The sequence below is a fragment of the Ammodytes marinus genome, assembly GCF_949987685.1.
Source record: "Ammodytes marinus genome assembly, chromosome: 1".
Classification (NCBI taxonomy): Eukaryota; Metazoa; Chordata; class Actinopteri; order Uranoscopiformes; family Ammodytidae; genus Ammodytes; species Ammodytes marinus.
Window position 1 is genome coordinate 29,361,329 of NC_137230.1, and position 25,193 is coordinate 29,386,521.

Genomic DNA, 25,193 nt, shown 5'->3' on the forward strand with positions numbered 1-25,193 from the left:
CCACACAATGATAATAAAACTATGAATCCTATTAAGATGGATCCACAGGCCTGTTATCTGGACTGTAGAATGTATTGTATCGTCTAAAGTAAATAATGTCAATGACGGAGAGGCACCGTGTCAGCTTCACTTGCTGTAAAAATACAAAACATAAAGATGACATCAACTATCCCTCCTGACAGTTTGAGTTACAATGCATAGTGTCTCTTTTTGGCATTTTTTTGAAGATATTTTAAACTGTACCGTTCAACCATAAATGTTTATATTGATATATACTGTATATACAGTATCTCACAAAAGTGAGTACACCCCTCACATTTCTTCAAATATTTCATTATATCTTTTCATGGGACAACACTGAAGAAATGACACCTCTATACAGTGTAAAGTAGTCAGTGTACAGCTTGTATAACAGCGTACATTTACTGTCCCCTCAAAATAACTCGACACACAGCCATTAATGTCTAAAGTGCTGGCAACAAAAGTGAGTACACCCCTTAGTGAAAATGTCCAAATTGGGCCCAAAGTGTTAATATTTTGCGTGGCCAATGGCCACTATATTTTTCCAGCACTGCCTTAACCCTGTTGGGCATGGAGTTCATTAGAGCTTCACAGGTTGCCACTGGAATCCTCTTCCAGTCAGTCATGACGCCATCAAGGAGCTGGTGGATATTAGAGACCGTACGCTCTTCCACCTTCAGTTTGAGGATGCCCCAAAGATGCTCAATAGGGTTTAGGTCTGGAGACATGCTTGGCCAGTCCATCACCTTTACCCTCAGCTTTTTTAGCAAGGCAGTGGTCGTTTGGAGGTGTGTTTGGGTTCGTTATCATGTTGCAATACTGCCCTGCGGCCCGGTTTACGAAGGGAGGGGATCATGCTCTGCTTCAGTATGACACAATAAATGTTGGCATTCAGTGAACTGTAGTTCTGGCTGGCAGCACTCATTTAGCCCCAGACCATGACACTCCCACCACCATGCTTGACTGTACACAAGACACACTTTTCTTTGTACTAATCACCTGGTTGCCGCCCCATACACTTGACACCATCTGAACCAAATAAGTTTATCTTGGTCTCATCAGACCACAGGACATGATTGCAGTAATCCATGTCCATAGTCTGCTTGTCTTCAGCAAACTGTTTGCGGGCTTTCTTTTGCATCATCTTTAGAAGAGGCTTCCTTCTGGGACGACAGCCATGCAGACCAGTATGATGCAGAGTGCGGCGTATGGTCTGATCACTGACAGGTTGACCCCCAACCCCTTCAAGACCTGCAGCAATGCTGGCAGTATTCATAGGTCTATTTTCCAAAGCCAACCTCTGGATATGACCCTGAGCAAGTGCACTCAACCTTCGTAAACTGGGCCGCAGGGCAGTATTGCAACATGATAACGACCCCAAACACACCTCCAAGATGATCACTGCCTTGCTACAGAAGCTGAGGGTAAAGGTGGTGGACTGGCCAAGCATGTCTCCAGAACTAAACCCTATTGAGCATCTGTGGGGCATCCTCAAACAGGAGGTGGAGGAGTGCAAGGTCTCTAATATCCACCAGCTCCGTGATGTCATCATGAATGAGTGGAAGAAGACTCCAGTGGCAACCTGTGAAGCTCTGGTGAACTCCATGCCCAAGAGGGTTAAGGCAGTGCTGGAAAATAATGGTGTCCACACAAAATATTGACACTTTTGGCGCAATTTGGACATTTTCACTTAGGGGTGTTCTCACTTTTGTTGCCAGCACTTTAGACATTAAAGGTCACATATTATGCTAAATGCGCTTTTTAAATGTGTTCCAACATATCCATGGGTCCACGGTGTGCCTAGAGACTGCCAAAATAACAAAAAAATCAAAAATCAAAAAAAATAACAATCTCTCCTTTTCTCACTCTCCCCCTTTCTGAAACCCCCACCCCTCCCCCCCAATATACTCCGTTCAGAATTCTCGCGGTTTATGACGTCATAAACTGCACAGCCACATCCCCATATTTTCTTTATATGTCCATGCTTCCCCCCCACATTAGCAGTAGTCTATGATAACCCCACCCCCCCATTTCTTATTGGTCCACGGCCCCGAGATCCGATGGAAAATTTTCAGAGTGACAGCCATGTTGCTTTCCCCGCTAAGCGACAAGATGCCCATAGTAGCCTACAGCCTGAATGTTACATACACCAACACAGAATGCTTTTGCTCATACTCCACTAATTTATCTTAACCACAGCAGTCTATGCCTTGTTTTTAATAACACAACGGATAGGAAGCTACTTGTGGGTTTTTTCAAACAGTGAAACTGAAAGAAATGTTTTTATTGGTATTTTTGCCTGACTGGTGTATAGCTATTTAGCTTTGGGACAAGCATTCAGCTTTTGCTCATAAAAACATAATTCTATTACCCACACCAGTCTGGAAATGCCTCCTTTTTAATAGGACAAAGGATTGGAACTTACTAGTGTGGAAGTCAACTTTGAAGATATTTTTTTCACTGATTTGTGTGGTATTTTTAGCCGGTAGCTTCCGAGCTAGCTTCGAGACAAGCATTCAGCTTTTGCTCATAAAAACATAATTCTATTACCCACACCAGTCTGGAAATGCCTCGTTTTTAACAGGACAAAGGATTGGAACTTTATAGTGTGGAAGTCAACTTTGAAGATATTTTTTTCACTGATTTTAGTGGTATTTTTAGTTTATTTTATCGTCTGTGTCTTGTTTTTAGCGTTAGCGCCCATGTAGCTTCGGTTGTAGCACCAAGTTTTGCTCATAACACGCTGTTTATATTCCCCACAGCAGTCTGAAAATGACTCGTTTTTAACATGACTGTTAACAGAATTTAGTTTGCTTTATGATTGTATAATATTTTAATGCACAATACATGCTTTCTGGCTGTTGAACTTTGTCCCAGTAAACTTAAAGAACTCCAAAGTGTTTTGCTACAAGTTGTTGTTTAGCCTTGAAGAAGAAACTGCCTAATAAGATTTTGGCACATACAGAGGTATGACGCATTCATGTGCACAGTAGTTTCACTCCCCATATTCTGTTATCAGACATTGTATGAAGGATAACACCAGCTGAGATGAATTTCTGGGAATACCTGCCTAATTAAAATGTTTCTGCTTTCGCCAGCAAAACAAGGGCTGGACACACCAAACCTAGTATGTGTTTGCGCACACACCACCTTCTCTTGCATATAATCTCTGTACACTGTTCATTCGATGTATTCAACCATGTATCAAGCCAGGTACATTGTTGATTCCCTTGTATGCTGTTTGCAAGTAAATTTCACCTGCTTTCAAGAAGGCCTGACTCAGTTTCAATTATTCAAACACTTGGTGAAATAATTCTAGTAACAAATGGTCCTTCGAGTTGCCGGATCCAACATCCTCTTCTCTGGACAAGAAGAGCCTGCACGTGAAGACGGGGGAGTCTGGGACTCTCCACAGAAGACCTCCAGCCCGTTGCTACAGGGAGAGGCCGTCAGCAGACTCTACTTGGACGGAGAGGGGGTGACGGAATCCAGAGCCTGAGCGAATCGAGGCTTTCTTGAAATCAGGTGAATATTAACAGCTGATTTTGTTTTATATTTGTTCTTACTTAGAGACGAGTAAGGTAACTACTGGCTTACATAGAGACGAGTAAGGTAAATACTGGCTTACATAGAGACGAGTAAGGTAACTACTGGCTTACATAGAGACGAGTAAGGTAACTACTGGCTTACATAGAGTGGTTTGAACAGGGTTCAAGTCCCTGTTCGGGCCCCACGTTGGGGTCTCAACCTGTAGTGTTTGGGAAGATGCACTAGAGACAAACCTATCTCAACCTGTAGTGTTTGAGGAAATACACTCACAACAAATAAAGTCTCAAAGATGGCCATTAGTGTGGGATTCGGCGCATTCCCTTTTATTCAGATGTTGATGTCTGAAAAAACCAAGTCTAGCAGTTATCTTTTGTTTCATGACACTAGGAAGTTAGAATAAAACTGAGAGTTTAATTTATGAAAACAATTGGTTGCGGTTGAAAAAACTACTGTTAGACATCATATTAGTGTTTATGAAGTTTCACTGTTTAGGAAGGACAAAAAGCTGTGATTAGTGTTACGGTGGGTCACTAAGTATACAAAACTTGTCACAATTTTTACTAGTGTTTTTGAGGTCTTGACACTAGCCAAAGAAATAAGTCTCACCTCTTTGTTTTGTTTGTCACAATTTTTACTAGTGTTTTGAGGTCTTAACACTTACCAAAAAATAAGTCTCATCATCTTTGTTTTGTTTTGTTATGTTTGTCGATAGTCTACAACTGCTGAGTAGACTTATTTGTTTTGTTTAGAATACATCACATAGGGTGTTCTAGTTTTAAATTGGTGAATTTTGTTAATCAATTGGAGGGAATAGGGGTCTCCACCCTGTTAAATTGATTACTGGGTAATTTGATATTAGATTTTACATTTTAAAAATTAAATTACTTGTAAAAATGCCTATCAGAGAAAATGAATGTACTGCAAAGTCTTATCAAGACAAAGGAGAAACAAAATGCTTGTCTCCTAAAGATGACCAGAGTTCTGACTAAATTGCTAAACGCTTTAAAGTTTAGAGCTAAATATCTTGCCAATCCAAGCCCCATAGTGAACCTTAAAGATTAAAGGTGCAGTCAATCATTTGAAGTCCCAGCATAAACTTACAAAAAGCGTCCTTTTGTGTTCTTTTTATGAAAATGTTCACTAAAAAGAATTATTCAATGCTTTTGATTTGAACTACAAGTTAAAAGGGAGTTGTGTGCTGAACAATGTGATCATAATGTGTTATGTGATAGATGAAATGCATGTTTGAAAAGAGAGAAGGAGAGAGCACATGTAAAAATGTGTGTGGGAGACGCAGTCTCTGTAAGGTGAAAAATGGGAGTATCTGAAGGAAAATGTGTGTGTGTGATTCAGTCCCATACAGAAAAGGGAGGGCCTGTCTCACTGACTGTGTGTGTGTAACTGAGCCCAGACACAGACAATGTGTGTGCGAATTCTACCCAACACAGAAAAAAAAATGTGAACTGAAGAATGAAATCAAACCTATCCTAAAATGTTGTTGTGCGTTAATTGTGACATCTAGAGCAAGCAAAATGGATAGGATGATATTTTAGAAACAACCCTGGCAGAATGATGAGCATTTCTTTTGAGAACATGTTACTGCTCAAATTCATTCTGTTTCAGATGCAAGGAGAAGACGAAGCTGACCATGCTTCAATAAGGACAATTGGACACTGAGGAACAATCTGAATAGGTTATGGTAATGCCTAACCATTCCCCCAGTGACTGTGATATGAAGGACACTTTGCGTCAAAATGCCACAAAAGGGACTTGTTGACCATCAAGACGACCTAGGTTCCTGTTCCCTGGCTTCTGCAAAAGACTGTCCTCTCTGAAACTGTACATAGACGATGTTGCACCAGTACACAAACTTGCATTTTCACAACTGTGATGTTGATGTACTTGATATTATTCTGCTTGACTGAAATATATTTACTCATATGCTTTGCCCTTTTGCTTTGAAGTGTTACCTGAATGTAGCATTAAATATTATAAAAAGGGTGGAATGTTAACAGAATATGGGGAGTGAAACTACTGTGCACATGAATGCGTCATACCTCTGTATGTGCCAAAATCTTATTAGGCAGTTTCTTCTTCAAGGCTAAACAACAACTTGTAGCAAAACACTTTGGAGTTCTTTAAGTTTACTGGGACAAAGTTCAACAGCCAGAAAGCATGTATTGTGCATTAAAATATTATACAATCATAAAGCAAACTAAATTCTGTTAACATTCCACCCTTTTTATAATATTTAATGCTACATTCAGGTAACACTTCAAAGCAAAAGGGCAAAGCATATGAGTAAATATATTTCAGTCAAGCAGAATAATATCAAGTACATCAACATCACAGTTGTGAAAATGCAAGTTTGTGTACTGGTGCAACATCGTCTATGTACAGTTTCAGAGAGGACAGTCTTTTGCAGAAGCCAGGGAACAGGAACCTAGGTCGTCTTGATGGTCAACAAGTCCCTTTTGTGGCATTTTGACGCAAAGTGTCCTTCATATCACAGTCACTGGGGGAATGGTTAGGCATTACCATAACCTATTCAGATTGTTCCTCAGTGTCCAATTGTCCTTATTGAAGCATGGTCAGCTTCGTCTTCTCCTTGCATCTGAAACAGAATGAATTTGAGCAGTAACATGTTCTCAAAAGAAATGCTCATCATTCTGCCAGGGTTGTTTCTAAAATATCATCCTATCCATTTTGCTTGCTCTAGATGTCACAATTAACGCACAACAACATTTTAGGATAGGTTTGATTTCATTCTTCAGTTCACATTTTTTTTTCTGTGTTGGGTAGAATTCGCACACACATTGTCTGTGTCTGGGCTCAGTTACACACACACAGTCAGTGAGACAGGCCCTCCCTTTTCTGTATGGGACTGAATCACACACACACATTTTCCTTCAGATACTCCCATTTTTCACCTTACAGAGACTGCGTCTCCCACACACATTTTTACATGTGCTCTCTCCTTCTCTCTTTTCAAACATGCATTTCATCTATCACATAACACATTATGATCACATTGTTCAGCACACAACTCCCTTTTAACTTGTAGTTCAAATCAAAAGCATTGAATAATTCTTTTTAGTGAACATTTTCATAAAAAGAACACAAAAGGACGCTTTTTGTAAGTTTATGCTGGGACTTCAAATGATTGACTGCACCTTTAATCTTTAAGGTTCACTATGGGGCTTGGATTGGCAAGATATTTAGCTCTAAACTTTAAAGCGTTTAGCAATTTAGTCAGAACTCTGGTCATCTTTAGGAGACAAGCATTTTGTTTCTCCTTTGTCTTGATAAGACTTTGCAGTACATTCATTTTCTCTGATAGGCATTTTTACAAGTAATTTAATTTTTAAAATGTAAAATCTAATATCAAATTACCCAGTAATCAATTTAACAGGGTGGAGACCCCTAAGGATGGGAAGATAATCCTGTAGAAATCAAACTTTGAAGCTACTGTTTTCACTGGTTTTAATCATGTCAGGTCATGTCAAACTGTTCTCAAAGTATGGCTTAGCTCCGGCCGGGTAAACACTGTGTTCGCAGTCACGCAGTGTCTCTCTAGTATCGCGAGAGCACGGCAGAGACGGTGGGAGAGCCCCATGGACATATAAAGAAAGCCCGGCAGAGAGGTGGGAGGGGCCAGCCAGATCGCACAAATATAGGTCATCCTGAGACCAGAGGACAATCAGGGTATAGAGGCTTGCTACAATAAATGATCTGAACAGGTTTTTCAGCAAACATCTAAAAAAATAAGTATTAGGGACTACTTAGACCATATAAAATTGACAGCAAAGTGCACAATATGTGAGCTTTAATGGCTGTGTGTCAAGTTAATTTGAGGGAACAGTAAATTAACACTGTTATACAAGCTGTACACTGACTACTTTACATTGTATCAAAGTGTAATTTCTTTAGTGTTGTCCCATGAAGAGATATAATGAAATAATTGAAGAAATGTGAGGGGTATACTCACTTTTGTGAGATACTGTATATTGTCATTAACCATAGCAGGGTGTTTCGCACGAAACTAGACTAGGTGGAGATATTACTGTATATCTCCACACTGGCCTTTTGTGAATGAGCTGAACAACCAACAAACTTTTTCCTGTTACAGCCTGTGCTCTTACTTTGTCGCTACAAATACTTGGACAAAATAGACTCTCACTCTAAAGTCAGGTAAAGGGTAAAAAAAAAATCAAATGACTGAACTGCTGGATTGTAAAAACAGACTTTTCCAGGATGCTATACTGTACATTTAAACTGATCTCATTTCCTTTGTAATGTAATTTCTCATCTGTTCTGAGACAGGTTGGCTGACACTCATCTTTCATTAGTTGTCAATCAGATATCCATGGTTTATTTTCATTCCAAAAAAGTCACCAAAGTGTTTGAAAGGTGAAATTGACAAACTTGAAGTTATCTACAGAAAGACTCTGGGAGTAAACATTTGAGAAGTTGCATGGATCCGTCAAATGTTACTTCTTTCTGTCTTTTCTTCCTAATCCGGCATTCTTTCTTGAAAACTATATCTTAACTCATTGCTGTATTTGTACTTGTTATGTTGTGACTGGCACTATTGGAGTAGCAATAAACAGCTGAGTTATCTGTTCACATCTTTTTAGATTCACCAGAGACCACAACTGATCCAGTCTGAAGAGAGCAATCCATGAGCCAACCTGCATGTGGTCTGCGATCAGAGCGGGAAGACACTGAGTGTGGTCCATCAACAGCTCTTCCTAATCAACCCCGAAGACCCCGGCCTTTTAGCCGCCGTCCCTGGACATGTCTCTCTGTGTTGACTCACGCTGATTAGTTTGGTAAGTGTACAGAATGTCCAGAGCATGGTGATCTCTAAATCATTGTACCCCCTCAGGAGCCACCGTCCTTTATCTTCTCCATCCCTCCGTCACAAAAGCCAGAGATCCTTTTGGATTTCGGTGAGAGAAATTAGGGGATCAGAGTCGGCCAACTCCTCAGCAAACAGACTGGGCTAATGGACCGGCCGCTTTCTCCTCCCCTCAAATTATTAGCCCAGCGAGGGAATGTAGCCGGTCCAGTCATGATGTTAATGCTAAAGCTCGCTAATCCCTTACACACACACATCGGCCTCGCACTTGCCTTGATACACACACGGCTACTGGGTAATCACTCCACCACCCAGGCAGTGGGAGAGGATGTGAGAGCGCGCAAGAGCAAAGGAATGAGGCAGAACGTGAACACATACTCATGGAAAGGTTCCCAGGGGTCTGCAACATTATGTAGGGTTTGTGAGTTGTGACGAATAACAAAGACCATGCAGGTCTTATACGGACCTTAAAACTTGAATATTTCTTCATGTTTTTGTTGTGATTTTCCAAATGTAAAACGGGTATCAACATCATCGTAGGATTTACTTTCTCGGTTCTTCATGATTGCTTTTACATAGCACCTGTTCTTTGAATTTCGTCCAGAAGTGAACAGTCGTGATATTTCCAATAGTGGAAACTTTGAGCCCTTGAATGTGACAAATCATAGGTCGGAATACATTTAAAAAAGTCTAGGGACTCTATAGGTGGAATCTGACACTAAGAAACACACAGGTAACCCAATCATATTTCAATCTTTCTCCTCTGCACTGTGGAAGCCTAGCTGTCTCCATTGGGTTGATGATGGCAACAGCTGGCTAAAGCAGAATATGCTAATGCCAGTTCTTGGGAGGAGTACTTTGGGTTTATGGGGGATTAGCACTTGTTGGCCAGCCCTGACTCCCTGCTGAGCGAGCACGCTAATACAGGTGTTAGTAAACTGGCATTAGACTCCAGCTAATTAGCCTCCTTTCACCAAGTGATTGTCCAGCCAGCTCTGCCATTTGTAGTGGTGTTTGCTCATCGGCAGGGAGGTCTCTGTGCTGTGGTGGGTCCGTTATGATCCGACATGATCTCCCTCCTTCTTTCTTTCACTCTCTCCCTGTAGGCCACTGGACAGCAGGGCCCATCCAGGAGATAAAATCAACTGGTGTTTTCAAAGAGCAAGAAGCAAAGACAGAGGAAGAGGAGAGCATGCAGCATCAAACTGAGACAGTCCATCCTAAAGTATGTAACTATAAGAATGCATATTTGTTTTACTAGGTTTGCCTTCGATCTATACCAAGCTTTCCTCTCTGATCAATCAATCTGTTTCAGTACAGTTGTCATTAATAATCCTTTAATATTATTTTTGTGGTTTTGGCCATTATTCCTATGATAACATTGTATTCACTCACCACATTGTAAACATCACTACAGCAAAGTTCAACAGGGTAGGAACCTGAATCATTTAGATGATCGAACATGTTGTACTCAAGCCAAAGGTTCAGTCAGATCATCTCAAACTGGCCTATAATCTGCGATGGGAGTTTATAACCGAAGGTTTTGGTTTTTACTGTTGGGCTTTGTTTTTATTTCCCCAAAAAGTTTGGCTAACCTGGAGGTTTGTTTAAAACCTGTGTGATCCATTCAGTGCACATTTCTTACCAGGTCTTACCACCAACCTTGGTTAGCTGGTAGCATGTATGCCCTTTGATCAAATCTCTTTCTGTCATCCAACAAAAAAAGGAAGACATATATATTTATTTCGCACAATGGCAGCTAGAGGTTAAGGATTTAGTTTTGTCAAGATATGGCAAATGCATGCACATTTATATAAAATGTATTGTTATCCTAACAATGATCAAATTCATATTCAGTACAGTTGTTGTTTCGCCATTGTTTTGTTTTCCATCAGAGAAAGTCTTCACAAGCATGTCTCATAAAAAACTACATACGATATGATTGGAATTATTATATGGATGAAATGATGACACAATCACTATTCCACCGAAAATGGATATTCAATAGCACTGAATTACTCCCAAGACCTCCATTTAACCAAACTCTTTACCAGATGGCACACTTGATGAACACTTAAGGAGTTGGTAGAGAACTAAGGGGGGATTTGAGCCGTTTTCATTATTATGCATGTCATCCTGGACAGAACATTTGTAGAAAATGATACAAAAATTCTTGTCCAGAACAGAAAACGTGTTCTTAAGCCATACAAATGAAAAACTTCACAACAGCAGTTTTGATGTTTTCTGCAGTTTTTCTGCTGGATGAACAAAGTTGTTGCTCTAATTTGATTACTGCAGAACAGTAAAAACGATTAGTGCCTGTGTTCTTTGAGTGTTATGCCAGCACTGGTTATTGTGGTCCTTGCAACAGGTTTGCGTGACTGACAAAGTGTTTCAAAGATTATGAATGTAGGTTGGTGACAGGAATTGAAAAATGGGTATTAGATGCCCTTCACTGTTGCTGGATGTGGGAAAGAGACTAAAGGTTAGTTGGTTGACATTCCCGAAGCCATTCTACTGGGGATGTCGGCAGTTCAAAAGGAGTCATTAAGCTTTACCCGTACTGCCACAAAGGGGAGATTTAAGATAGCAAATAGATCCGAAAGTGAAAACTTAAAGCCAAATACAAATATCCACTAAGAGGCTTTGATGTATTATGCTTTTATTATACCCCCTTAAAAGACCGTACAGATTTAACTGTTTCAAGTTTAATTTTCTCCTGGGAAAGTCTCATATTAACAGATCATCTGTCCTTTTCATGTTATCCATTGAGAAAACTTGACGACTAAATACTGATGACAAGCAATTATAAATATTTATCCTGAGGCCTGGGAGGTCCTAAACTTTGGGGTAAAATCATAACTGACTGAAATTGCAGAACATGTTGACTAACTTTTATGATGAAATATATTTAATAGTACGAAAGGGCTGGTAAACCATGACTAATGTTAGAATAACTTCAGACGTCAGAGAAAAAGGAATGTCCTGTCAAATAGCTGACTGCCTTTAACAAAGCCATCTCTATGAAAGGGACTCACAGGCCAATACACATCCATTCAGACAAAGGTTTGCGCCTATAGCATTAAAACAAAGGCTACAGTACACTTTGTGAGGAAACAACTTTCAGTAGATTTGACACAAGCTCGTATTTGCAGGAAAAACTCAATGTAATTCCATCATTGGGTTTGGATTCAGAGAAACTGACAATGTGAATGGTTTGAAATCTCATTTCGCGGAGCCTGTGAGTTGAACTTTGCTCATTGATTATCAATGTAAATCGAACTGATTATACAGCCTCAGATTTACTTGGCCGTCGTTTGTTGACTTTTTGTTATTTCCACTCTCTTAAGGTCTTTAATCTTTGTACAACATCCAAGGTGTAAGTAAGATATAATTAAAAGGTCCGTCAGGTGACATAAAAACAGTTTTACCTTGAAATTATAATGATTTCTGTGAGACTTATTTCCCAGCACTGGCACAGTGCAAACACAGTACTTGGACGCAGTGCAAGACTACTTAAAGGAATACTTCACCCATACGGAACCAGCGTTCAATCATTATAAAATCACTATTATAATATAATGAATGAGGTTTTTCTTCCCTCAGTCTTCCCTCAGTCTTCCCCTGGCCCAGCTGTCCTGTTAATCCTGACCCTTACTGTGATGTCACAAGAAGGAAAATGTAGGGTTAGACAGTGAGACCATAAAACACTCTTTCTGCCTCTTCTCAGGCTAGGATGATCCGATTTAATTTTTTTCCGCACATTTATACTACATAGGATCTCCGAGTTCAATACACCTTCATATTCCAATCGGTGAAGTAGGTCTTTAAAGCACTCACACATTGCTGTCTCCTTTTTTATATCTTTGCATATATTCTGCACATATTTTGTCAGCATAGTTGCAGATAATGAATTTGGTTCCTTCCTGTATAACATCTTAAAACATTTGTTTCCCTTTGTTGTTGTATACCTTCAGCATCTGAATCACAGTAAACATAAAATTTTCAATTGATTTCTCATTGGACATCTCCACAAGAAAACAATCCTCTCAAAGACTATTTCAACATTTTCATGTTGTAAAAGTTGCTTTTTCTAAATCAGAATATCAATATATTTCATGTCTTATTTAAATGCATCAGCAAGGTAAATTAAGTATATCTACACAAAAGTAATATTTGACACGATAGACTGAAACACAGAAGCACTGACGGATGTATTACTTAGCACCAGGTTGGCCAGATGTGCAAGTGTCGTCTTATCTCTACCTGCTGGGAGCTGCCAGGTCCCCAGACTCTTTTCTTGGGAGCCTTTATTGGAAAACAGTGCTAATCTGTTTGCTCCTTTAATGAGCGCATTGTTCCTCAGAGGAGGGGAACCAGGTCTCATTGCTGCTTAGCTGCGGCTCTTTGAGCAGGAAAGCTTCCCTGAGCACCGCTGATACTCCGCTTTGCCTCAAACATATTGTGGAGGTCTGAGCCTCCAGTCTGAGCCCGTAACAAAGCCGAGTGTGAGGAAGACTCTGAGCCTCTGTCCTACTGTGGACTGTCTTTATTGTGCCGCTTTTTTCACAGCTGATCCCATGATCTAGCAGCTGGTATGGCCTTTTTAACCCTTCAGACTTTTGATTCTCCTTTAAAAAATGCTTCAATACTGTATGACATCATATTATATCCTACTATATATAAGGTATTGTCATTATTTTTGTTAAATATTTTAAAATGAGATGGGATTTTTTTTTGTACATAATAATTTAACAAAATTAAATTTTCATTTATTGAAAGTGCTTTTGAATATTAAAATACAATAACGCGTACCATGTTGGCTCCGGCCTTCGTTGCAGTGGTCGTATGTTCAAGTCCGACCCGTGGACCTTTGCTGTAGGTCGTCCCCCCCTCTCTCTGTCTCCCCATTTAAACTCTGTGCTATCAAATAAAGCTTGAAAATGCCCAAAAAATAATCGTAAAAAAAAATACAATAACGCACACTCTGGGTGAAGATCTGATGATAAAGAAAAGACGACAAATGGCCACTAGATATTTTAAAATATACTTTTAGATAATTTGTTTGTAATTAGATTGAATTGATCTGCTCCCTAAATATCTAAAATAAATCTGTATTTTTCAGTGAAAATCCTTCCTAATGTAAAATTAAGAAATTATTATACTCATGTATATGCCATATTTGTTTATTCTGAAACATTACTGACACCAAACCAACACATTATGCTTACACACACCACATTAAATCAACTCTAACCTTTACAACTTGCATATGTTAATATGTGCATATGTTTTACATACATACTAAAACATACTAACATACTAAAAACTAGCAATATATTATTTTATTAATGACACAATGTGCACTACGTTCTCCAAATTAGTCAAAACACACACAAAATAAAAACAAGAATGTTTTTTTTTTCCAGATTTAAATTGACCAGTAACAAGTTGACTTTAAGCATATACTGAAATATTCATGGACCTCTTATCATTTGGATGATAAAACATATTGAAGATTAATTACCATTGAAATGTATGACAATAAATGGATATCTGAGCAGAAGGTCACAGATAGGCAAATGGCATCATCTTGTCTATTGTTCCCACCAGCTGCATAGAAGCAGCAACACATAATGGCAACAGTCGGCTCTAATGATGGAGAGGCCTCCCTCATAACACACACACACACACACACACACACACACACACACACACACACACACACACACACACACACACACACACACACACACACACACACACACACAGGTACCATCGAACCCTGCATCTTGATCAGACAGTGCCCCCTCTAATTGAGCTAATCCCCACTTCAGGATCAACGCTGTCCCATGAGGTCCGACCCTCCACCCAGCCAGTCTCCTGATCTCACTGTCAGCTCTCTCAGCCTAAACCCTTCGTCCCCCTCAGTGGCTCATGTGGACTGTAAAGCTGTTTATTGGGAGACAATGGGCAGCAGATTGTGCTGTCAGGCTCCATTAATTTCCATCATTAGCATCACACTCCAGAGTCTGGAACTGGGGGTCCTAAGCCTTAAGATGTGTATGTGTACAACATGTGTGTGTGTGTGTGTGTGTGTGTGTGTGTATGTGTGTGTGTGTGTGTGTGTGTGTGTGTGTAAGTTGTTTATGTAATATATACCCCATACAAACCCTGTATCCCGTAAGTGTGAGCTGCATTTCATTACACACTTGAGATTGTTTTGTCCTTAAATTAACCATACAAAAACTTTGATAACATTTTTGTGACAAAACAAAAAAGATGTATTAGATGTATAGAATTATTATTATTTTTTTTATTCCAGCATCCAAGTAGGAGTGTTATTGTTTGCGCATTTCAGCCTCAACTGTAGAAGTTGCAAGTGACTTCAAGTGATCTTTGAACAGCTGCAAATTGTTCTAAAACACTAAAATAAACTCCCTCAGTATTTTGATGCACGGGTGGGAACATTGGTATCAACCTCAAAGACTAACTTCAGTTCATCGCTTATCTACACTCACCGACCACTTTATTAGGTACACCTGTTCAATTGCTTATAAAAACAAAAAGCTAATCTACCAATCACATGGCCGCAACTCAACGCATTTAGGCATGTAGACGTGGTCAAGACAACATACTGAAGTTAAAGCATCAGAATGGGGAAAAAAGGGGATTTAAGCAACTTTTAACGTGGCATGGTTGATGGTGCATGGCAGGATGGATCCACGCTTTCATGTTGTTTACGCCAAATTCTGACCCTACCATCTGACTTTCGCAACTGAAATCGAGACTCATCAGACCCGGCAAGACTTTCCAATCTTTTATTGTCCAATTTTGGTGAGTCTGTGCAAATTATAGCCTGATCAGTTTCCTATTTTTAGCTGACAGGAGTGGCACCCGGTGGGGTCTTCTGTTGCTGTAGCCCGTCTGCTTCAAGGTTGGTAGTGTTTTGCGTTCAGAGATGGTAATCTGCATACCCTGGTTGTAACGAGTGGTTATTTGAGTTACTGTTGCCTTTCTCTCATCTTGAACCAGTATGCTCATCCTCCTCTGACCTCTGACTTCAACAAGGCATTTTCGTCCACACAAATGCCACTCACTGGATATTTTTTCTTTTTCGGGCCATTCTCTGTAAGCCATAGAGATGGTTGTGCGTGAAAATCCCAGTAGATCAGCAGTTTCTGAAATACTCAGACCAGCCCTTCTGACACGATCAACATTGCCATGTTCAAAGTCACTTAAACCCCTTTCTTCCCCATTCTGATGCTCGGTTTTAACTTCAATAAGTTGTCCTGTCCAGGTCTTCATGCCTAAATGCATTGAGTTGCTGCTATGTGATTGGCTGATTAGTTATATGTGTTAACAAGCAAATTAACTGCTGTACCTAATAAAGTGGCCGGTGAGTGTATATCTCATATAGTACCGGGATCTCCTGTGTGAGACAGTGTTTAATATTCACTGTTCCAAAAGCTAACCCTGTATGAAAAGGACTTCAGGTGAAGTGTGGCAGAGCAGCAAGTGACAGAGACATCAACCATATTATGCAATGTTAAGGAAATGCAGGAGGGGACTCTGTGTGGTTTATAGAAGGTTAACAAACCAATGCAAAATCAACTCTTTATGATCCATATGTTCTTAAGTGAAAGCTAATCAATGGACATACGCAATTGACCACTGACCACCATTGGCATTTCTACTTCCAGCAGCGGAGCTCTAAAAGGAAATTGAACCACGTTTCTGCCACGCACCCACTGGGGCATAAGCCTTCTTACTCCAACTTCCTGTCTGATCAATGTGAGAGACAATGACTCAACAGGTGCGACCGACAGGAGCCCAGCGGCAGCTCTCCTCCCCACAGCTAGGCCCAATTAGCACCCGCGGCTAAGGAACAAAGAGGCGACATTTCATTTCAGCAGAGTGGCAGTTTAAGGCCTCTTCTCTCAACCTCATGCCTATTTTCTTTCTGTCTCTGACTGCTGACATCTTTACAGGATCATCCCTGACTCCATCATATTCTATTGAATTGGGTCGATGCCTTGTGTTCCAAGAGGCAGGGGTGTTAAAAACATGGGGCGTTGATGAATTCATTGCATGTGCCTGGACTTGCTTTCTTTGTGTAAAGGTTCTGGCTAATGAAACCCCCCCCCAGAAGGTCTTGACAAAGGCAAATACATTTTCCGGGGTTTGGTTCGCGCTGCGGGTCCAGTCTTGGTTTCCTGACCAAATTACACACAAGGGCTGCTGTCCCCTGAAAACCCTTACTTACTAACTCATTTAGGAAGAAAACATTCTCTGCATCCTAAAATCAGTCAAAGAGACTTATTCATGATTCTAATAAAGGGTCTGATGTGTGAATAGCTATCAACAATGTGAAGAAAGACAGAATGATTATCTAGAGAGCTTCTCTCTTTCTTGTTATGACTGCAAGATAACCATGCCATTGTTCACATAAGATGATGCTTTCTGCATGACATCTTTTCAGCATTTGTATTTATGAGTTTATAAGTTTGACAGAATTGTCCTCAAAGGCCACCGCTCACTCATTGTGAAACCTTATTTAGCACTTTCTATAACTGACCAGTTGACCAAAACACCATTCTGTTTGAACAGCAGCTTGCATTCAGCTTTGTGAGACCAAAGAAGTAATATGAGGTGATAAGCCATTTTAAATGTATGTGGATTCTTTTGTATGTGAATCTCCACCTGCTTTAAGCAAAATGTTAAATATTTGTATCAAGTGTTAGATTACTTTATTCTCTTTAAGGTGTTGGTAAGTGTTTACAAATGCTTAGAAACTAAGGAGATTTGATGTTCACACTGAAAATCCCTTAACTTACAACTTCAGTAATGTACCTGTAACTAGAAAAGCTAAGCTCTCTGCAGCTGTTAAGCAAAAAAATTGAAAACTGCAAAGAGATGTTGGAGCTCAAAGCAAAACTGGTGAACTAAATATATTTAGTAAGTATACTTTGCATATTCGGATTTATAAAACAAACTATAACTATACAATACACTGTATTATTATAGGTTAAGTCAAATATATAAAATATCTGGCTACTTCTCCTACCTCTGGGTGACTTGTATCTCTACAGAAAAAGCAGAATGAAGCTCAACAATAATAGTCAGTCTTATAGGCAGCCTTAATGAATACCATAGTGGTAGGGCCTAGTTGAATTATGTTAAACAAGACTAAATTATATGAATGCATAAGTGTTTATCCTGCCACTCTCCTATACTCACATTATCCAGCCCTACTTTAAATGAATGTATGTGTCAAATTGTCCAGAGATTTGTTTAAATAAGCATTGTTACGTCCCCTAAATGGTCTAGAGCAGGGGTGTCAAACTCATTTTCACAAAGGGCCACTCTACGACATGATAATCACTCTAAGGGCCAGACTGACATACCGTCTTTTAATCGAAAAATAAAAAGAACATATCTAAGTAAGTAGGCCTATATAAACTGCTTACAATGGCTAGTTTTCGCTTCAACATTTTCAGGGGACAAATTATAGGTGGGGGGTATGGGGGTGCTCCCCCCGAATTTTTTTAATCTCAAACACTGAATTTCCTGCATTCTGGTGGATTTTTATTCACCGATCTGTGCCTTTTCGGCATTAATTTATGGTGGAAATGTATTAATTTTTGTGAAGGAAAAGACAACATTCAGGTTCCTGGTGAAACAATTATAAAGGACTATAATGCAGTAAGGCTCTCAGGCATTCCGGATTGAGCCACAATATTTATTCTCCTGGATTTTTCAAAACTTTCTGCACATTCAAAACATATCACATGTTTTGTTTTTTTAGGAATCATGACGCAGCACCATTGTTAGCTATTTATGACACTTTACATTGGTAATGAAATGCCAAGCCACCATTGGAAACGAAAGGGGAGGGCTATCAGCAGCTAGCTAACGTTAGCTAGTTGGCTATATTGTAACTTAAAGCAAAAGTTAGAAACCAGATAATTTTGGCATTAATCCTTTGAGACTTGACACAATCAATCATCAATATTAGCATGCTATTTAGCCACATATGTTGGCCTATTTACAGCCCTCAGAAAACTGACAGCTCTTCTTAGATGCAAGTTCATCAATTCATGGCTTAAAATCCTGAGCTGTGGAACTTTCAGCAGACATTCCTAGCTGTAAGCCATGTAAATTTCCTACCAGTTGGGAGCGTATGCGACGTGTGGATATGACACAGGCTCCATGAAGAATATAATTTTTTTTTTTTCAGAATTGATTAAAATCGGCCGAGTTGATTCGATGCCACATCAAAACGTGTGGCGGGCCAGATGAGTTTGACACATGTGGTCTAGAGGTAAGGGGAGTAACATATACCAGATCAAAAATATAGGAGTCAGGTGTTCAAAAGTAAAGGTGTTTATTGCCGAGCCCTATAGCTTCAGGGAGACCCATTGGCCAATACAACAAACAAAAAGGTTCCCCGTCTTTAAACAAAAAGGTTCTATCTAAAGTTAAATGAAAATACAAGTGCTGAACCTCCCTAGCCACCATCAAAACAGGAGAAAAGGAGGAATAAACAAAAGGGCAGGCCTCCCCTACACTAAGCAGTTGATAGCAGTAGTAGGCCTACAACCAGGTGGCAGACGACAGCAGACAGCGTTCAGTGGAGAGCAGCACATGGGACTGGTAGCAGAGCAGAGAGAGGAGAGCAAATGCCATGCAGCTCCTCTTTTAACCTCTTAAGCTCTAGCCTATTTTTTAGGTTTCTGCTCGAAAATTACATACCCAAAATGAATAGAGTATATATCTGCATCTACAAGGTCTATTTGAATAATTGTGGTGTCATTATGAAGGGAACACTTGTGAAATGTGTTCAGATGTGTAAGTATCAGTAGTTATGTCACTGGCTCAGAGTAAATTAAGCAAGCAGCCCCATGATTAGTTCTCCAGGTGTGCCTCCCTCGTTTAGGAGCAGCAGAGGTAGTGGAGCAGAGGAGGGTGGAGCCGAGGATCTAGAGCAGGGGTGTCCAAACTACGGCCCGCAGGCCAACTGCGGCCCGTGGCCCGCTTTTTATTGGCCCGCGGCCGATTTAAAAAATATAATGTAATATGGCCCTTTGAAAAAATAAATACATTTTTTTTTTTTTTTTTGCATTTCTTAGTTAACCCACTACTGCAGGGGTGTCAAAAACTGATTGATTGACCCGTGGCACATTTTAAAAATATAATGTAATATGGCCATTTTAATTTTTAAATAATTTAAATGCACTCATTATATTACAGAGAAATGTGTTAGCCTGGCTCCGCCCGCCCGCCTACTTCCGCACAAATTTTATTTTCCCTTCAGTAGTCAGTCTGGGTGTACAGCCCATTTCCCAGTTTTGCCGGAGATTCGACAGCCGGTCCAATCAGCGAACAGAGCGAGTGGCTGAGAACGATGAAGTTGAAGTCGCGCTCCAGTTTCAGTTGCCAGAAGCCGGCTCATGACACACGTGACGACCAAAGGTTATGCGATTGGTTGGCTAATCCAGAGTGGCACTGGGCAGATCCAATAGTTTTAAACTTTAACAGACACCCGCCTCCATGAGTGAACGTTTGCCAATTACAGCACTGCCAGACCTTCTGTACAAATGAAATGAAGTACGATGGTCTGGTAGCACCAGGCTAGAAATGTGTCCCATAAAAGAAAAAGAGCACTAAGCCCATCCCAGAGGACCCTGCATAATATTTTATTTTAAATTAATAATATTATGGAAAATCTATGTGTCCTTCTCCAATAGCTTCTAATTCATCTGACACAGTGTCTCCATTTTTTTCATACAAGATTCTTCAGATTTAGCCTCTTAATTTTCCTCTCAAAGTGCACCAGATTCATGCATTTCACTTTAAAAACTTTAAAAAATCTCCCGGGGGGCATACCCCCGGAACCCCTAGGAGAGTCGGGATCTTAGCTGGCTACTATTTTCACCCAGCTGGACATTGGACAAAAAAGCAGAAAACACTGGGTGTATCAATGGCATTTAACAAGAGGGGGAATGTATCTGTTTAATGTGCAAGGAAAGTGTTGCCGTGAAGAAGGATTACAATTTACGAAGACACTATGAAACTAAACATCAGAGCAGCTACATGTCCTGATAAACGTGTTATTTTTGCAAAGTGGCCCGGCCCTTCGTAGATTTTTCTGTATGTGGCCCTCAGTGAAAAAAGTTTGGACACCCCTGATCTAGAGGCAGCATACACAAGAGCACGTTAGACAAGACATGAATGTAACAAGCATGTTATTTTCTGTGCACCATTTAATGTATTCAATTATAATCAACGGGGGGACACCAAATAAATGAGGTATCATAGGTAGAGGCTTATTATGTACTGAGGGGATTATGAAGCTATCCACAGTGGCTGAAGAACTCATTTGAAAAATTTTGCAGGGATTCTTTAAATTTCAAGTGCGCATGTGCGGTCCATTAAGCGTTGTCCATGGTGGAAGATAAGGATAAGAGACCGAGGTTAGACCAAGTTCAAGCCTCTCTCCTACCATAACGTACCAAATAAACAAAACATTCGGTTAACATTCTTGCAGTGAACTCGCGTGGATATATTGTCGGTGACAGATATTTTCTCCAGCGGAAGAAACGGAGCAGAGAGAGAGAGAAAGCACCGTCTGTCTGTAGAGATGAAGCAACCAGGAAGTGTTCCAGCAATTTAACCGGACCGGTCGCTCCTAGCAATCAATTGCTTGTTATGAAACTACTGGCCACCACCCTGGGAAAAGCGACCGGGCTCTTTACTGTCGTAGTTGTTGTCATTGCAGCGGTCTTGAATTATTTCGACGACCCTGATTCGGTGAAGTACAGTAGGTAAATAATAGCGATATAGCTTCTGCTAGCTTCTCTGCCAAGGGGTTTGGCACGTATATCACACATTAGTTTAGCCGCTGTCTTAACACTAGCGGTCTTATTTGTTTGGGCACACAGAATGGCCGAGGATATGAGTACTTTGGAGGAAAACTTCAGGCAGCAAAATAAAAGCTGTTTCGTCCTGGGTGCATCCGGGGAAACGGGCAAGCTGGTGCTGCAAGAGCTGCTGGAGCGCAACATCTTCTCCAAAATCACTCTCATTGGCAGGAGACAGCTCACCTTTGAGGGCAAAGCATATGAAAACCTGGTAATGGGTTCATTCTCAAGATACCCTCCATTGCATAACATTGGTCTCGTTGAGAGTTGACGTTTCGCTTGACACACTGTGTTTTCTATCCCTCCAGGTACAAGAGGTGGTGGACTTTGAGAAGCTTGATGATTATGCTGCTGCCTTCCAAGGCCATGATGTTGGCTACTGCTGCCTGGGTACGACCAGAGCGAAAGCAGGGACTGTAAGTTAAACTTTATGAATTAAAAGTATATAGCTAGAGGTAGGCTACATAATAGATTTTGCTGTTGTTGTACGCCTACTGGAGCACAAAATTACAAAAATAGTATCTATGGGATTCAATGGGATTTTTGGCCAGTAACAATGACTCAGCGATTCCTTTGGCATGGCATTTCCTGACTGATTATTTGGCCGGGCCTGTCTTTTTGCAGATTTTAATTGATCAAAAATGTGTATTGCTGTAACTGTAACCTATGCCAGTGAGTAGCAGGAAACTGCAGGGCAGAATACTTAAGATGTATGTTGTAGTCGTTTAAAACAGTGTTGTTACATGGTGGTGTTCATTGTAAAATATCCTTCTCGATTACAAGGTGGTGTTCATTGTAAAATATCCTTCTCGATTACAAGTCTTAAACATATAAGAGATATCCCTATCAAAAACATATGTTATACGGAGAGAACATATATAAAGGTATCGAGCTATTTATAATGTTACAGTTTTAAAACTCAAAAAATGTATGTTACATTACCTCAATAAAATTCATTATTAATCTGATACAATGTCTGACTTGGCACCTTGTGTCATGCACACAAGCGTTTGGGAAGGAGAAAAAGTGCTTTACTGTGAATGATCGATTGCTTACTCATTCAGACATAATAGTAAGATAACAAGATATCTCAACATAAGAAGATGATGGCGGAACAATGATACACAACTTTTTATTATTGCCCAACTATAATTAGGATGTATTTCTTTTTCACAACATGATTTAGTTGATTATTTGTTTTAATTATCTAGTTTATTCATTTTAATATAAACGTTTGCGTTTTTAAATTTGTCATCTACAGACAAACCTTGGCACCGGTGACTATTATCAAAATGAATAAAACAAAAATTCAGTTTCTTCTTTGTTTCTTTTATTTCAGGAAGGATTCATCCGTGTTGATCATGACTATGTTCTGAAGTCAGCAGAGCTGGCCCAGACAGGAGGCTGCTCACAGTTCCACCTGGAGTCCTCCAGAGGAGCTGAGAAAAACAGCAACTTCCTCTACCTCAAAGTCAAGGTATTATAGTTCCTATTGAATGCCGTATTTTAATTCTACTAAAGCTTACCTGTGTGTCACATCGAGTGATGACTTCTGAAAAGCACTTAGTGATAATCATGACATTGTTGTTCTTCCAGGGACAAGTTGAAGCAGATATTGAGGCGTTGGGTTTTGACAGATATGCAATTTACAGACCAGGGTGAGTGATTTCATCCACTTAATTCAATCACTTTATGAGACAGACTTTGTTATTCACCATATTATACGACACTAATTGTCCCCATACTTACAAGTACATGCATGAATACATAATGCGCAACAGAAGTATTGTTTACAGTGTAAACGGATAAGATTGACATCATGCCAACTATACATAGAACATATGCATCCTATTGCATCTGGACTGCAATAAGTTTAGTTACTCTCTCATGATATGAAAAAAACGCCCAAACACATTGTATTGTTGAAATATAGCCAGGGATGGATTATGTGACACCTCATAGTTGCTGGTAATGTATAATTCATAGGGAAGCCAAGCCGAACAAAACTAAAGCTAGGTTAATGCTCCTATCCATCCATGTCTCCATATACACTTTTATTTTACAACAAGAAGAGGAGTGCAAACATTATGCTTAACCAATCGTACAGGGACTGTGATCAAATTTTTTTGGACTCCCTTACCAGCTACATCCATTAAACAAGGCACAACACAATGTGACTTGTGTTTAAAGTCATGGATGGAACAAAATAGTGAAGTGTGACATTTGAATGTACTAAATACAAAATTGTGACTGTTAGTTTTTCACTGTGGCACAGACCATAGAAAACCATGTGGTCGCACCCGGCTTTCACATGACATACAGTAGTTCTAATTGTACTGGACTGTACTACCAATAGACTACATTGATTACCAATCTACTATATAAAGTGGTTGTTTACCATTTGAAGGTGGGTTCAGCAATTCTGGAGAATGCTTTTTTGTACAAATCAGTGAATATCTCCTCACGATCTGCATCCTGCCTGGACTGAGTATTAATATCAGATTTGTTTTCAGTGCACACACAGTATGGATAGGTACTGTAGCGGATCGTGGGGCAATATTCTTCACTGATTGCAAATTTTTCAACAGGTGTTCTCTAAAGTCACTGACACCACCTTTTTAAATGATCCGATTCAACGTGATAAAATCACTAAATCATCAATACTTTTGTATTGCTCTCCAACAGGGTTTTGTTGGTAGATAGGCAGGAGAGTCGGCCTGGCGAATGGTTTGCTAGGAAATTCTTCAATGCCGTTTCTGCTGTGAGTTCAAACTCCATGTCCTGTCCAATCCAAATGGTGGCTAAGTCAATGGTGTCAAACACTCTGCTTCAACCTGAGAAGAAGACAGAGATCCTGGAGGGCAAAGACATCGCCAGTCTGGGAAAGAGTGCAGGGAAATAAGGGCAGGCAAGTATTATTAATAACCAATAAATCTAATTATTTCCATAACAAATATATTTTTAAGATTGCTGTTTGGTAAACATTGGGTGTTTGAAAATCAAAGGCAAAGGCATGTAGATTATATCTCATTATAACAATTCATAATCTGAATTCATCTTCTACCACAACCCCCTTATGACTCTGGTAAAAAAAAATATGAATTGATGAACTCTCAAAAGAAATGTAAACATTCATAGTCATATTCATTTTGCTCCAAAGCTGTACTGCGTAATGTGCATTTCATTCTTTGGGCTTTGACAGTTTAAATTTGAATGTGACATATTGTGAGATATGTGGCTCCAATTTATACATTTTATATTCTATTTTCAGGTCTTTTCACACAGAGAGGACTACACACTGCAAATACTCATCATGTCATCAACATCATTTCAAATGATTTACAAATACTTTTAAATAAAATGTTTTAAAGACATTGTCAAAGAACCAAAGGGTGTGTCTATGAAAGTCTATAAAAGCAAGTTTATATAGCAAATTAATATTTTCATCAGGGAACTATTGCGGGTGCTTTTTGGTGTCCTTCATTTGTGCACTTACAAAATGTATTGAGCAACTGCCTTAAAGTGAATGCTTCAGTTTGGGTTTACACTAGATTCAAACATTGAATGTTCTGACATGTTTTCATTAAATTATTTTAAATATTTAACTGTGTGAGTGTTTAATTTAGGAAAATCTTACCATGGTTACTGTATCAATATTAATTATAACTGATCTATATAATATCATCATATCATATCCTTTAATCATTTTAAACAAACTATCTTAAATCTGCCAAACTCTACCTGTAACTGTTTTAATTAGGCTATATTGTCCTTTCACCCATTTCATTTAATTTTAATTTCTGCCACTCTTCACCACTATGTAAATGTTTCAATTGTTT

The 25,193-nt window shown here is 39.6% G+C and overlaps 1 protein-coding gene across 1 annotated transcript; it reads left to right on the forward strand.

Moving 5' to 3' along the window:
• Positions 1-20,885: 20,885 nt before the first annotated feature.
• Positions 20,886-24,953, forward strand: htatip2 (HIV-1 Tat interactive protein 2). Its single transcript, XM_080029760.1, has 7 exons — positions 20,886-21,258; positions 21,376-21,565; positions 21,663-21,770; positions 22,694-22,831; positions 22,951-23,012; positions 24,040-24,262; positions 24,626-24,953. Exons 1-6 carry the CDS (start codon positions 21,143-21,145, stop codon positions 24,254-24,256), a joined length of 831 nt encoding a protein of 276 aa, XP_079885886.1. The 5' UTR covers positions 20,886-21,142; the 3' UTR covers positions 24,257-24,262; positions 24,626-24,953.
• Positions 24,954-25,193: the final 240 nt, after the last annotated feature.